The 13,994-nt window shown below is 42.2% G+C and overlaps 1 protein-coding gene across 1 annotated transcript in view; it reads left to right on the top strand.

Annotated features, from left to right (window-relative positions):
• The first annotated feature begins 9,576 nt into the window (after nt 1–9,576).
• The window catches only part of CDH7 (cadherin 7, type 2), a 68,643-nt gene continuing 64,225 nt past the window's right edge, over nt 9,577–13,994 (top strand). The window contains exon 1 of the mRNA XM_010583297.1: nt 9,577–9,977. Coding sequence (XP_010581599.1) covers nt 9,768–9,977 — 210 coding nt within the window. The 5' untranslated portion in view covers nt 9,577–9,767. The remainder of the gene's footprint in view (nt 9,978–13,994) is intronic.

The raw sequence follows: 13,994 nt of genomic DNA, 5'->3' as shown, positions 1-13,994 counted from the left end.
AATTCTTAAACTCTCCCCTTCAGCTCCGCGTTTCAAATGCAAATCGGGAGATAGATTGGCTCCCGCCCCACCCCCTAGCCCGGCTCCTGATTTTTATCCAAAGGACTCCATCTGTATATCCTGTCAAAGAGGAGGAGGAGGAGAGGAGAGGCGTGGGGAGCGGGGCCGGGCAGGCTGCTTTGCTCCCCGGATCCCTTTTCAAGAGCCACCGCCGGGTCTTCGGGAGGTACAAAGAGTCCCGCTGCCTCCTCCGCACGCCCTCGGACGGAGCCGGCCGCCGAGCGCTGAGATCCCCTGCCCAGAGCAGCATCCCCACCTCCTCTGCCTTCTTCCCTCCCTCCCCCTTCCTTCCCTCCCTCCCTCCTCTTCCTCCTCCTCCTCCCGCAGCCACGATCCGCACCCAGTCGGAGCCGGGCTTGGCACCGGCACCCACTTCTCCCACCGTGTGCCCAGCGGCTTGCCGTTCCGCGCCGTGCCGCGGAGGAGGAGAAGGAGAAGGAGAAGGAGGAGGAGGAAGAGGAGGAGGAGGAGGAGGAGGAGGAGCGGAGCGGCGGCGTTCCGACCTCCGCGGGTGCGGGCGGGCGCGCAGCCCCCATGCCAGGCGGGCCCCCCCGCCGCCCGCAGCCCGGCCCCCGCCTGGGAGCATCCCGCCAGCGCTTCGCCGCGGAGGCGCCGGCGGCCCTTGGGATTAAAAGACTCGCTGCGCCGGGCAGCCGAGGGAGAGGGGGAGCAGGTAAGTGCTGGCTGCACCTGTGCCCTTCCTCGCTTTCCTCTCCCCCCTTCCCCTCCGCGCAGGCAGAAGGAGAGCGGAGTAGTTGCAGGCAAGGGGGGCTGTGTGCCGTCCGTGTTCCCCCCCCTCCCCGCCCCGTCCCTCGCCCTTAACCCGCCCCGCTCGGCAGCGGGGCCGCGGCTCTGCGGGGCGAGCAGGGAAGTTTGGTTGTGTCCCTGCCCGGGGGCGGCGGGGAAGGGGCCGGCGGGGCGGCCCGGGCAGCGGCGGGAGCAGCGGCGGCGGGGACGGCGTGGGAAGGGAGAGCCCCCGCGCTACAGGCGGGCGTGTGTTCACCTTCCGAGAAATGAGAGAACAATAGCAGCTCTCTGACTCTTTGGAGAAGTCTCGCGGACGAGGGGGGTGGGGGGGGGCGGTGGAGGAAGGGAGGACCACAGACTTCTGCAAAATACGGGCGGCACTAAGTCTTGCCTGCCCCCGGTCCTTTCTGCCAAACCGAAGCGGCTGGCTTGCTCGATCCCAGAGTCCGGCACCGATGCTGCAGAGCAAAAGGTTAGCGAGGCCAGGAAATTTCCCGAGTTCTTTCCCAGAGCTTTCCCCCTTTTGTGTCGAGGATGTTCCAGAGTTTGCAAATGTTGAAATGATGGGAGCGCATTTCTTTGATTAGTATTCAGCTGGTAAGGCTGGCTCTGCAGTCTTTGGCTGTTTGATACCGACCCTTCCCCCCCCGCCCCGTCCCCCCAGCTATCCACACAGCCACGCACGGGCACGTCCTGCTCTCCGGTAATAGGTTGTGGGCACCGGTAGCAAGCGGGTTGTGATCTGGATCCTCCGACTTCTGGTTGCTAAATGGAGGAAAAAATATCCCTTTTTGAGATAAGATTTAGCCTTTATACTCGTGCTTTCAAAAGGTGAGGTAGTTCAGGTGAGCCGGGATTCTGCAGACGATGCCTTCCCCCTGCAAATTGGGGGATTTAGGGAGGGATGGGAGGTGGAGGCTAGCGAGGCACTCTGATTTTGGGAACCGAAATGTTGATACTTTAATCTTTTCCCATCGCAAGGATAAAATCTTGGGTTCTGATAGATAACTTCTCAAGTCAAAGCAGAGACTTGAAAGGGCAGCATATACTTTATAGTCTCTCTAACAAGACATGCTGCCTTGCCATTTTTCAGCTAAAACATAGGTGATTGCACAGCTTTGCAGGAAATAAAGTGCTTTTCCAGCACAAATAAGTAAATACATAAAGGAGGCAAACTCTTAACAATGCCAGTTTCTGAAGCAGTCTCTCCTTGGCAGTGATGTGTGACTTTTCTACCCTTATTACATTTACTAATTGTTCCTCTGTTACCTTATTTGAAGTTTGCACGGAATTGTTACTGGCGAAAGCTAGATACTTATTTCAGTTTCTGAAAAAGGTAGGTCTACAGAATCTCAGGGGAAGAGCTATTCAGTTGGGCAATAGCATGAAAGTTGCGTAAGTAAATTAAGTTTGCTTAGAATATAGCTTCTGAAGGTACAACAGGTCAACAGATAAAGATCAGTTGGGAAATGATGCTCATCTGCTCTTAGCAATATCATAACAGTTTTAAAGATGCAACAGTGAATTGAGGATGTTTAGAAATAGTACAACCGTGCCTCATTAGAGCTAGTTCAGTGCAACGGGTGTGTTACCACCTCTGGGGGGGAAAAAGAACAAAAAACCCACTAAACAAATCCAAAAGAACTACCTAGGGACCAAGTGTGACATCCTGTTTAAAGTCCTTGTACAGACTTTTCTATCTCTCCAGCCTGCAGCTACCCGGGGATCTAATCTAGACACACTTCTTTTTTAGGGTCATGAAAGAGGGCTAAGTAAGATTTAAGAAACAATTGCAATGAAATCCATAGCGAGGGGAGAGGAGCAAAGGAGCTAAAAGCTGACTCTGACAAATATTAATGTTAAGTATGTGAAATATCTTGGGTTTGAGTACTTAATATAGATTAAAACCTACCTGGAATATTAGGGAAATATCGAAGGTAATAATCTGAGCTACCATTGCATGTTAGAAGTGTGTGGCAGTTAATGTGAATAAAAACCCAAACATCAGTAATGTAGACTATTTTCTTGCAAAAAGCCATTAAAGATTGCAGTTTTAATCAGAGGGCATTTCACCCTTATAATGGGAGACTGTACTGTAATTAGAGGCTGATGTAGGTCATTAGAATTGTGTTAAGAGTCAGATGACAGCCTTGCAACTCTCTTAAGTCTACTTTTATTGATTTAATAGCAAAGCACTCTTGATTATTTGCTATTGATTTAATAGCGAAGCATTCTTATCTTTCCATATAAAAGGGTAATTGTAAAGTATTTGTATAACTGCAGATTATCCATGAATTATCTGATGACAAGAATGGATATAGCATCCATGTAGATTTTCGCCTATCCTTTTCATCTATAGCTGTGTGCATGTGCATGTTGTGTCCATATTTTCCTATGTTTCTTCAGCAGTCAGAGACTTGACTTAAGAAAATCATTATTAATGCAAAACCTGAGGTTGTTCTACTCTAAGTTATAGTCCTACTTTGCTATAAACCTGACTAAGCTTTTTCTCAAAGGTATTCGGCTCACAAATTGACTCCAACGTGCAATGAAAATAGAAAATATTTTAAACTTCAAATGGTTTGCAGATGAATATACTGCTTGGGAGTCAGTTGTGGTGACAGGCTGGCCAGTAAGTTTCTGTGTATGTTTTTGGCTATTGGCTTCAATATCTGCTGTGTTCAGCGGTTCTTCGATGAAGGCCTTTCTTGAGCCATTCGGTTTCCTTTAGTTTATCGTGTACATTTTTTCTCATGTACGCTTTCATGCTACTACTGGGTATTGTTTTTTCGTGGTAATAAAAATCATTACATTCTAGCTGAGGAAGGGTGCATAAAAGAGATGATGGTTACTTCGGTTCTTCCTGTCAAACCAGGCTTAACTCTGAGCAGTAATGCAGGAGTGCCTCCTCTGGGAATTCAGTGGCTCTGCAAGAAAGTCAGCCCTAGGTATTAATGTGAGGTTCCTCAGCTTAAATGAGGCTGCAGAAATTGAGCTTGTGGAAATTTAAATATTTGACTTGATTGGTCACAGATATACAAATACTGCTAACGTTTCCTTTCAATAACTGATCAAATTAGCATAATCCTTTCCAGCAACTTAGATCTATAAAATGTACCATAGCAAGGTGAAAAACCCACAAAGCACTTTCACATGGAGAAAATGATATTAAAAAAAAAAAGAAATCCTTCTTTTGTTCACTTTTCTTGGGGGAGGGGGGAAACTGTCAACAACCCAAACAAGTTAGCACTCTAGCCACATACAATCTCATGAGCAACTGCAGAAGAGTACGAAAGAGCAAAAGCTGCTGCCTGGTTTCCTTTACACATTTTTTGAAGCCCTATCATTTATTGAAGTGTGCCTAGTGTTTTTCTGTTGTCTCATCAGGTCCTTTCACCTGAGTCAGAGGGTATTGGAGCCAGTTTAGTGTAGCAGCACCATATGTTTGGAGCAGTGATAGTTTTTTTTCTTGATAACCAGATGCAGACTGCAGGATGTGCACTACATTTACAGATCTCCCATGTGAATATTTAGGCTAGTTAGCGGCAGGAGGTTGTGGTCTGTAGTTGTAATGTCTTCTGGCACAGGGACTTAATAGGTTTCATCATACTGCCTTGACTTGCAGAGCTTCATTTCATGGAAAGGTCCTCACCTCACTTGCTCCAAGGCACCCTTCTTTTTTTTTTTTCCTTCCTTTCCCTGGAAAAAGTGATACCCAGATGTAGCAATCTACACCCTAATTAGACGTATCTTCTCTAAACCCTTTGTCTCAAGGATCACAGAGTCTCTGAGCCTGTGAAGGAGTTTCCTGTGATATTTAGGACGTGTGACATACAGGAGCTGCAGGCTCATAACAAAGGGGAATTTTCTCTGCCACAGAAAGTGGCACCCTTTCCAATGGGCATTGTAAAATGGAATGTCAAAACGTAAATATTTCAGTGAGGGTAGTTCAGCTGTCAGGGGGCTCACCTGTTGATTCCACTGTGTTTAAGGGGTCGTGGTTCAAGATCCAGTGGCAAAAGTCACCCTCAGAATTATCTCAACACACAGGGTCTTATTTTATTGAATGACTAAAGTAGAGGAAAAAAACCCCTAAACATGGGATAACTGTGCACTATTGACCAAGCTAAAGCAAGATTTACTAGCAGGTGTTGTCTGGGCTGCACTTCCAGAGACAGTGAGGTCCAGATTTATGCAGTAAATTTTGCAATGGTATCAAAAATTTAAGTGTTCCGATGAGAGGAGAATAGTGGGAGGGGGGGGAGAGGGAAGGCAATCGGAGTGGAAAACTCTTCAGTGGATGCCCTGAGCTGACAGCGAGATTTCAAAATAGAGAAATGTAATCCAGACTGGGGGAGTTTAGTAATGGAAAAGCTTTTGGATTTCCACTTCTTCCCGAAGAATTTTGCAAGTTGGAAAGACTTTAGGACAACATACGGTGAAGGACAAAATTCCCCGTTGGGTTGAAGGGATTGACGGGGAAATGATATGGTTCATAGATTAAGCTGGCACTGTGACACTGGCAGCAATGTGTGACTGGAAGTCTGCAGGAATTTGCGCTTTGGCTGCAAAGGTTAGGTGCTACGAAGATGATCTCAAAAGCCTTCAGCAAAAGCCCTCCAAGGCTGGGGAAATCTCAGGGGTGGGGAAGGAGGGCTTCCGTGAGGATATCTGGGAGACTGAAGACACGTTTTTGTCCATACCTACTGGGTGCTGACTGCTGCATACAAACAGCAAGGACTAGTCTTGATGCGTTGTTTTAGAAATTATGGAGTGAAGCAAAATATTCAGAGAGATTTTCAGTGGGTGTAAATTACCCTTAATTGCTTGCAGTGAGGGGAACAATTCCTTAAAGCTGAGGATCTTATTCATGATCTGAATGTTTTCAACAAATCAAGATTGCCCCTCAGAGACAGTGCATAATAGTGTCTTTTTGACACTAGCAGATTGTTTTGGCAAAGTAGAGTAGTAACATTTTTCAGATTAGCAGTGTTCACCAGAACACTTCTGCTACTAGACTGTGGCTTAAATATAGTTCCATTTCTATGCAGCAGATGGGAGAAGATGTAAGTTTTATGGTATATATTGAATAAGGAGGTTATTATTTTTTCAAATGTATATTCTTCAGTCTGATGTTTTATATGTCAACCAGCTATTTAAGAACACAAACATGAAAGATTAGATATTTAGTGGATATTTTTAATTTTTTTTTATTCTTATGGCTGTTCACACTGACAGTGTGTTACTGCTCTGGTAAGACATAATACTTGCACAGTCCAGATCACACAACATACTCTTTGAATTACACACCAGTTTTTATACTTTGCATTTTTCATATTTGTGATTGTCAGGACTATATGCAAAGTAAATAGGGAGTACAAGCTTAGATGTGAAAGGTAGAGCCTAGTGCTTTAAATACACCAGCAGAAAAATTTATTTTATTTTTAAAGCCTAAATTACTTTTTATGTAGGCAAAGCGTGAGTGAGGAGACATGATTGCATTTTGCCCCTGTTTGGGGAGGGGAGTAGCATTCTGGAGATGCAGAAACAAGATGTGAAGGTGCACTGATGTCCTAGGGTAAGTAATGACATCAATTACAAGTGCAAATATTTCTCAGTTCTGTGTACGCTGCGTCCTGTTTGTGCAGAAAGTGATACCATTTTATAAAAGAGCATCTTTAAACACAAAATACAAAATGGTTGCAGGTCAGTTTTGCCTTCACTTCACACTCAAGCCTGTAAGCGCAGATGACAGAGAAGGCACTGGAAGCAGAGCACTGCATTCCCTCTATTGCTGTCAGTGTTAGTCATATCCACTGCTGCAAGTGTAACCCTGAACAGTGAAGTTATGCCTTGATGAGAAAAAAAACAACAACGGCACCTTTTAGTTTTCAGTTTTATGAATGCTGTGGTGTTGCTTGCCTATGTGGACTTGTGGACTTCATACTTATGGACTTCAAAGAACAGGTGCTGTTGAAGTGATAGTTATGCTTGGGCAGAAATATAATATTTTTTTTTAATTAAAAAAATCCATATAAATATGTATATCTGTATCAGCAAGATAGGTAATGAAATGCAATTTAATAAATAATTATTCCCCAAACAGAAAAGGTTTTTAAATACCAGACACTTTTACTTCTGCCTTGGGAAGTATCACACTCAAAAGGCAATGCGCTGAAAGAACTATAAATAAAAACCTAAAAAAAAGGGCTCTGAGAGGAATAAGACTTATCCTGAAGAGGGGAGGCAGGGAGGGAAGAGTGTTTCAGAGCAGAAAGTGCTGCCACACAGCTGAATAAAAATAATTGGAATTCTGGAGATTGTGTGGTGAAAGTATTTGAGAATGAGTAAACGACAACATTTTTTTTCCAGGGGGTGTGAGTACTCTGCTTTTCATCAGATTGTGCTGTCTAGCATATGGACTGTTTTTCAGTTGGTATTTTGGGTGCGTTTTTCAGTTCTGTGCTGTGGTGTGTGGCTGGGGACCATGGCACTCCATATGGTGGCTTTCATACTTCCCTGCAGGTGTAAAAGAGAGGATATAAGAGAACACTGTTCGAGATAAAGGTTAGAGCAATTCTAGGTTTGAAATGTCTGTTCAGAGCAAGAACAAGACATTTCAAACTGCTTAGTGGAAAGACTCTAACATATTGTAAATGTTTTACTGACATTTCTTAAGAAAATCTATTTCATATTTTTATCTCTGTTAAATAACAATCTGCTGCCTCTTTGAAATAAACTGACGGTTTATCAATATCAGATGTCTTTAACCTGATGTAACTTAGACACAGAGAGGGAAAGCAAAGGGTGCATAAACAGCCTTTACTACAAACAACACTTATCTTATTTGAACTGAGCGGTAGGAAGTGAACCTATGACGGAGGAAGCACAGCCGCTCTCCTTGCCACTCATGGCAGCCCTCCCAGTAATTACTATGTCATATGGTCACGATTTACCCAAAGGACCAGATCAAAACTGAGCTATGACTAGTTGGGATTCATCATTTTGAGCTATGCTCTGCTAGGGATGATGACACCTGCCTGTTAATTCCACCGCGAAAGGAATCTTGGTCCATGTTGGAGAGACGCCTTTTATAACTGTAGCATCACGTTTTGGAAATCAGGGTCTTTAGGTAAGACATTGCCTATTCTTGTTTTGCCTGTGGGGAGACACTGGATTTTCACATATGGAAGCTTTCAAATTGCTGCTGCTTAGCAAACACGCTCAGTGGGTTTGTGGTTTATCCCACCAGCCTCTAAGCAAAGCCTTTCTGGTGCAGGGCAGTCCCACAGAAGGGATTACTGTAAAAAAGGCTTTAAATACAGTCTGTAATCAGAAGAGCTTTTTATTTGTTTCATGTTTCTGCCCTCTAGGTACCTTTGGCAGCATGATGCTTAGGCGTTCTGCGGCTAAAAGAGCCTGACATACTGAAAACAGATAGCAGAGATCACATTTCACTCAGTTTTAATAGTAGTGGGTAGGGATATAATGTTAATCTATCTAGAGCATTTAATGTGCATGTGATTTAATGTCTAGCCTTTTTAGATTAATTAAATGTAGAAAGGATGAAATCTTCTTTCTTCCAGGGCTTCCTAAGTAGCAGCAGTTCACTCCAAATGAATGTCTTGTTATCTGTTTTAATTTCATCCTCATTTTCACCTTGTGCTTGGCACTTCTTAAATCCTTCTTGTCTGCCTCATTGCTCACTCAGACAAGAGGGATGCCTCTTTCAGAGAGAGCATTGCTTACCTGGGGTTAATGCAGGTGATTCCCCTGAAAGGCAAAGCTATGGTTGGTACTGTCTGACAGAACTTACACTTTTAAAAACATTATACTAAGTATACATTTTTACTTGGCCAGAGAATGCTTACAGTTGTAAAAGGCAGAAAAAAGACTTGTTTAAATATTGAAGGGTTGGGGGTTTTTTGTAATTGGTTATTTTTTTAGTGAGTTCTACCAGTTATTAAATGATCAAGATTTTGAAATAAAAAAGGGCAAGATACACAAAAAGATGAAAATTGTATGTGTTAGTGCTGAAAGATCATTCGTTGTTAAATCAAGGTTTCATTGAAAACACAAAATCACATTATCCTCTGATCTTTCTGAACATATTTGTGTATAAGTATATAAACTAGTCTAACATGCTTCTTACCGAGCCTGACATTTGCTTTAGGAATGTAGTAAGAATGAGTGGGGAGACTCTGAGGGCTTTTTAGCAGGCCAGATTCAGATCAGAACAAAACATAACATCTGGTGTACTGTGACTAAGATCAATCAAATTGTTCTGATTCATCTTATACTCCTTTATTTTACTTTTCTGTTGTATGGAAGAGAGTTAAGCTAGCATATGTCCTTACCATTAATGTAAATTCCTGCCTGTAGTTGGTTTGTATCATGGTAATGGCAAGTAAAGAAGACTGTAGCAGACAGAGGAGGAAAAATCAAACCAAAGAACTGTATATAACTACACTTGCTTTGATTATTTTAAAGAGAAAAAAATTCAGCTTTTGTACTGGGGAAACTGGTGTATTAAGAGAGCAGTCACAAGAAAACTTTATAGCTGTCAAGTACGGATGTATCAGCAGTAGTAATGCCATCCAAGGAATGTGCTCTAAACTCTCAGAGACTTATTATGTAAACTCAACTGTGTTGATGATGAGAAAAATCATAAACATTTTTGATGCATTATATGAAGCTGCAAAGAATTTGCATTCTTTAAAAAAAAAAAAATAAAATTCTGACAACAGTTCTTGTCTCTTTCCCGGATAGGTACCTATTACACCATTTCTTTGGTGAAGGCTATTCAGCAGTGGTGACTTCTTCCAATCGACCACTCTACAAATTATTATCTCTGGACTCCCAGCTGACACCCTGCCGGAGGCTAGAGCTACTGAGACAACTGGAATTGTGCCCGCTCTCATCAAGGTTTTTTCTTTCACGGGGAAAAAAAAAAAAAAAAGATGAAGTTGGGCAAAGTGGAGTTCTGCCATTTTCTGCAGATACTAGCTCTTTTCCTGTGTCTTTCTGGGATGAATCAAGCAGAGCTCTCAAGGTCCAGGTCAAAGCCCTACTTTCAATCAGGGAGGACGAGAACCAAACGCAGCTGGGTGTGGAATCAATTCTTTGTGCTGGAAGAATACATGGGTACAGACCCACTCTATGTAGGAAAGGTAGGGGATTTTAACAATCTTTGGAGGGTGCAGATGCTTGCTTTTTGATGTGTTTATATGGTGCAACCTGAAAATTGTAATTCTGTCAGCATGGTTGACTTAAGCCAGGGTGGGACAAAGTTTCGTAGTTTGAAAATGGAAAATGTTTAGCACTTCAAAACAGCAACACATTACATTCCTGATTCCTCTTGCAATTTTCATTAAGAGCTATTTTCATTTCAGCTATGATTCTTTAAAGGAGCACGATAATGAAAGTGTTTACCACCTTTGATACAAAGAAAAGATTTTATTACTAATATTAGATTATTTTTTATTTTACATAGGAATAGAGAAAAATATTGACAACTGTTCTTTTATAAGAGCTAACAGCTAGTCCCAGGCAATAGAAGTTCTGTGTTATGTTGTTTGCTCCCTAAAGATCAGCACTACTGAAGGCAAGAGAGAAAGAATCGGGTGTCTGGGGGTGTGACAAGTGAAAAGGAGGGCATGTCTGCATTACTGCTTTGCTTTGACGTTGCCTGGCTGGCAGATTGGCACCTTGGGGGCCTTGCTGTCCCTCCGTGCAAAATCTCGCGGCTTTACCTTCCCTCCGATGGGCAGCAGGCCAGCGCAGAGCAAGCCCTTCCATTGGGGCATCCCAAATGGCTTGTTTCGCTCGCCCACTGCTGCACGTGGACCGTGCAGAGCACGGCTGTGAATCCTCATTCACTGCCTTGTGCTGGTGGGTAATACGCTTCCTTCAGCAATTGCAAAGGGAAAAAAAACCCCAAACAAAAATCCCTCTTGTGTTTCTATGTAACGTTTATGCGTAATCATCTTATTGAAAGAAAACCCCATTTTCTATGTGATATCAGAATCAATAAATGGAGTTTCTTATTAAACTACAGCAAATGCATAGAAAACAAAGGAGTGACAGCTTTTGGCAAAGTGGCACGCTTACAGAGAAGGAGATGAAGTAATCTGAAATCTACCACTTCAAGTATACGAGTGCAGTGAATTTCAGCTTACTTAATTTGTCCTACTGAGACAAAAACCTTGATGTTTGTGTTAACACAGTTAAGCACTTAGAATTTAATCATGCCAACTGAATAATCAAGTTAAATGGGGAACTGCTCTTATGATTACAACTATGGTTGTATTTAGGTGCTTTTCTGAACTGGGGCTGGTACTTTGCACAATTGAGCCCTTGAGAAAGATGTGCTAGAATCAGAAATACCGTCTGTTATTACAGCAGTCCTGAAAGTTTTTGTGAAGTTTTAGGTTATGTAGCAGTGTCCATTCTGATGCCATGCAGCCCCTGCTTGGCTTTGTGAGTTTTGTCTTTTAGGCAAATTTGTTCTCAGGTTAGAGCTTTTCTTGTGCCTCTGGAAAATGGCATATTTGGCATTCTTGCCCACTGATGAAAAAGGAAGTGTAGCTTGCAAATTGGAATTTCTCTCCTGGAAAAGAAGTGTCTTTAAATACTCGACTGAAGACTGGTTTTGATCTGTAACTATTCTCATAGTCATTCAATTACTATATCATGGCCAAAGAAGCTGTGGTAGCACTGGAGTATGTGATATTTCCATGTATGTGGTTATTTTTAGCTTCACAGTCTGCTTTTCCCTGTCCTTTCCAGGAGTCCTAGCATTCATAAGCAGGCATCTTCTGAAAAGCAAACCTTTTTTTCCGAAACAATCTGTGCCCAGCCTGCTTTTGTATCAGCAGGAACTCACATTTGTACCAGCAATTCATTTTGTAGGAAAAGCAGATAAAAATTTGCACTTGCAAAAGGAAGCCCATCTTCCTGCAAACAGAGTCCTTGCTGAGTGTCTTATACAATAAGATATGCCCGGTTCCTAACCTTCTCACTGGAGAGGCTTTTTACTGTATGGTTCCTGAGGTGCAATCATGACCGAAGCTGCATTCCCACGCAGGGAAGCAAAAAGGTGAAGAAGTGATTTTCTTTCTGTATGTTAATGTATTATGTGTAGCACCACTCTGAAGTGAGCAGCAGTTGCCTTCCTCCCCCTCTTCTCCCCTTAAAGATATTGCTGTTCTTGTTTCAAATCCTTTGCAGGCAGGTAGGGACTGAGAAGACCAAGATTTGGATAAGCAGGTTGGTTTTTATTTTTATGTTTTTGTTTTTTTTTTCCTTTTTCTTTCCTCTTGTTGAGGAAGCTACAGCAAGCAAAGAGCTGGCATAACTCATAACTCACAACTCACTTCTCTCATCAAGTGAAGTGGAAGCAGCGACCAGACTCTGCCTCATGTTCTGCAGAGTGCTCTGCTCCTGGGGTGGTCAGTCCTGCACCACCTTATGGTCAGGATGCTTTGCAGGGTGCCAATCTAACTGCACATCCAGGAATGAAGAACCTTCCTCCAGATTTTAAGGGCTGTGAGATAAAAATGCTTCAGAAACACTCAGGCAAATGGAGCTGCATTAGGGAATATTTTCTCCCCACCGCTATTCCATTTTACAAAGCCCTAGGTGATTCTGGTTGGAAGGCAGCGTTTGGAGAATGTCACGATTACACGGCAAATCATTCAAGAGTCATGAAATACCAATGTTAATTCCATGTTCAGCATTAACTCTGTCCTCCTGGGTGTGTGCATTCTAACACTTTAATTACATGATCATGCGGGGTAAAACCCTATCCCTTTTAAATAATGTAACAGGATTCCTATTTGCCTCAGTAAGATGAGTCTTTCACCTAAAATATTTTTTCAGTGTTTTGTGTTTATTTAACAAGATTTCAGATCCATACCTGAGGTATATTGCAGCCTTCCTTCTTGCATTCTTGACAACCATTTATTGCCAGAATTTTTTTTTTTTTTTTTTTTTTTTTTTTTTTTTTTTAAAAAGGTATTTATTTTCTTAAGGCAGCAGGGGCCTGTTTCACATCACTCTGGAGAAACCTCTGGAGGAGTTCCATTAGTTTTACACTAATAGGAGTCAGAGGTGACCTAGGTTTTTTGCTTCTTTTTTTTTTTAAATGTAGGTCTTTCCTCTCCATGGTATGAATTTTAATCATCTTGGATTCAATCCTGAGTAATTCTGAGTGCCTCTTGGGAGGTGCTTAACATGTAATCAGATTGTGGACTGAACCACATACAATTTCTTTCTGCCCGTCAGCACAGCATATGTTATGTTCACTTAAAGGGCTGAAGCATTTAACTGTTTAGCCCATTTACCTGTTTGGATAGGTACTGTTATCTTTCAGACATACCATGTAGGAGAAGAGGCAGTTAACTATGATGCTAATTTAGCTAGAAGCATAGGTGGCTTCTGTTTTCTGGAAAATATTTACTATTGCTTGGTAATATGTTTTGTGAAATGCCTTACTCTCTATTTTCCATATAAATGACCTAAATGGAATCTATTTGGGCATAAAAATAATAGTACAGAGCAATTTAAAATGATGCAATGCATAAACACCTAAAATTAGGAAAAAGTGTATGCTATTATATTGAATATTTGAAAAGCTGTATACAAACTTGTAATTAAAGTCTCTATGGAGACACATTGGCAAAAAGGGGTGAAGTTAAAGTAGAACTTTAAAATTTTGTTGATCTCATTTTTGGTTTTGTTACGTAGCTATCAGACATCCAGGATTTGGTTTTGGTTGCGTATTTTTGTTGTTGCTGGTGCGTTTTTTTAGTTTTAATTCCATTTTATGTGTTCTGCTGCAAGAATGTCAGTCTCCTCAAAAGCATTATAATGACACAAAGTCTCAGCCAGCAATCCTTTCATTTTTCTTATTAAAAAATTAAAAAAAAAAAATCAAAAGAAGCCACAAATAAACCTGAAGAAGTGAAACAAGGCTGTAAACTCCATGTGAGATGCTGATTGATGACTGGCTTCACTGCTTTCTTTTGGATCCAAACCAAAGCTCCTTTTCCAATGGCTCTAAATTTAGGTATGGTTGAAGACAGGGAGAGTTTCAAGCTCTTTGCTGAGTTCCTCTTTTTTTTTTCCCCCCCCCCCCCCCCCACCCCCCCATTTTGATAAACTCTATTTTGAAAAAACAAAAAAAG

The sequence above is a fragment of the Haliaeetus leucocephalus genome, unplaced genomic scaffold (assembly GCF_000737465.1).
Source record: "Haliaeetus leucocephalus isolate CR32 unplaced genomic scaffold, Haliaeetus_leucocephalus-4.0 Scaffold889, whole genome shotgun sequence".
In the NCBI taxonomy this organism is placed as follows: Eukaryota; Metazoa; Chordata; class Aves; order Accipitriformes; family Accipitridae; genus Haliaeetus; species Haliaeetus leucocephalus.
This window is presented reverse-complemented; position numbering and strand designations above follow the sequence as displayed.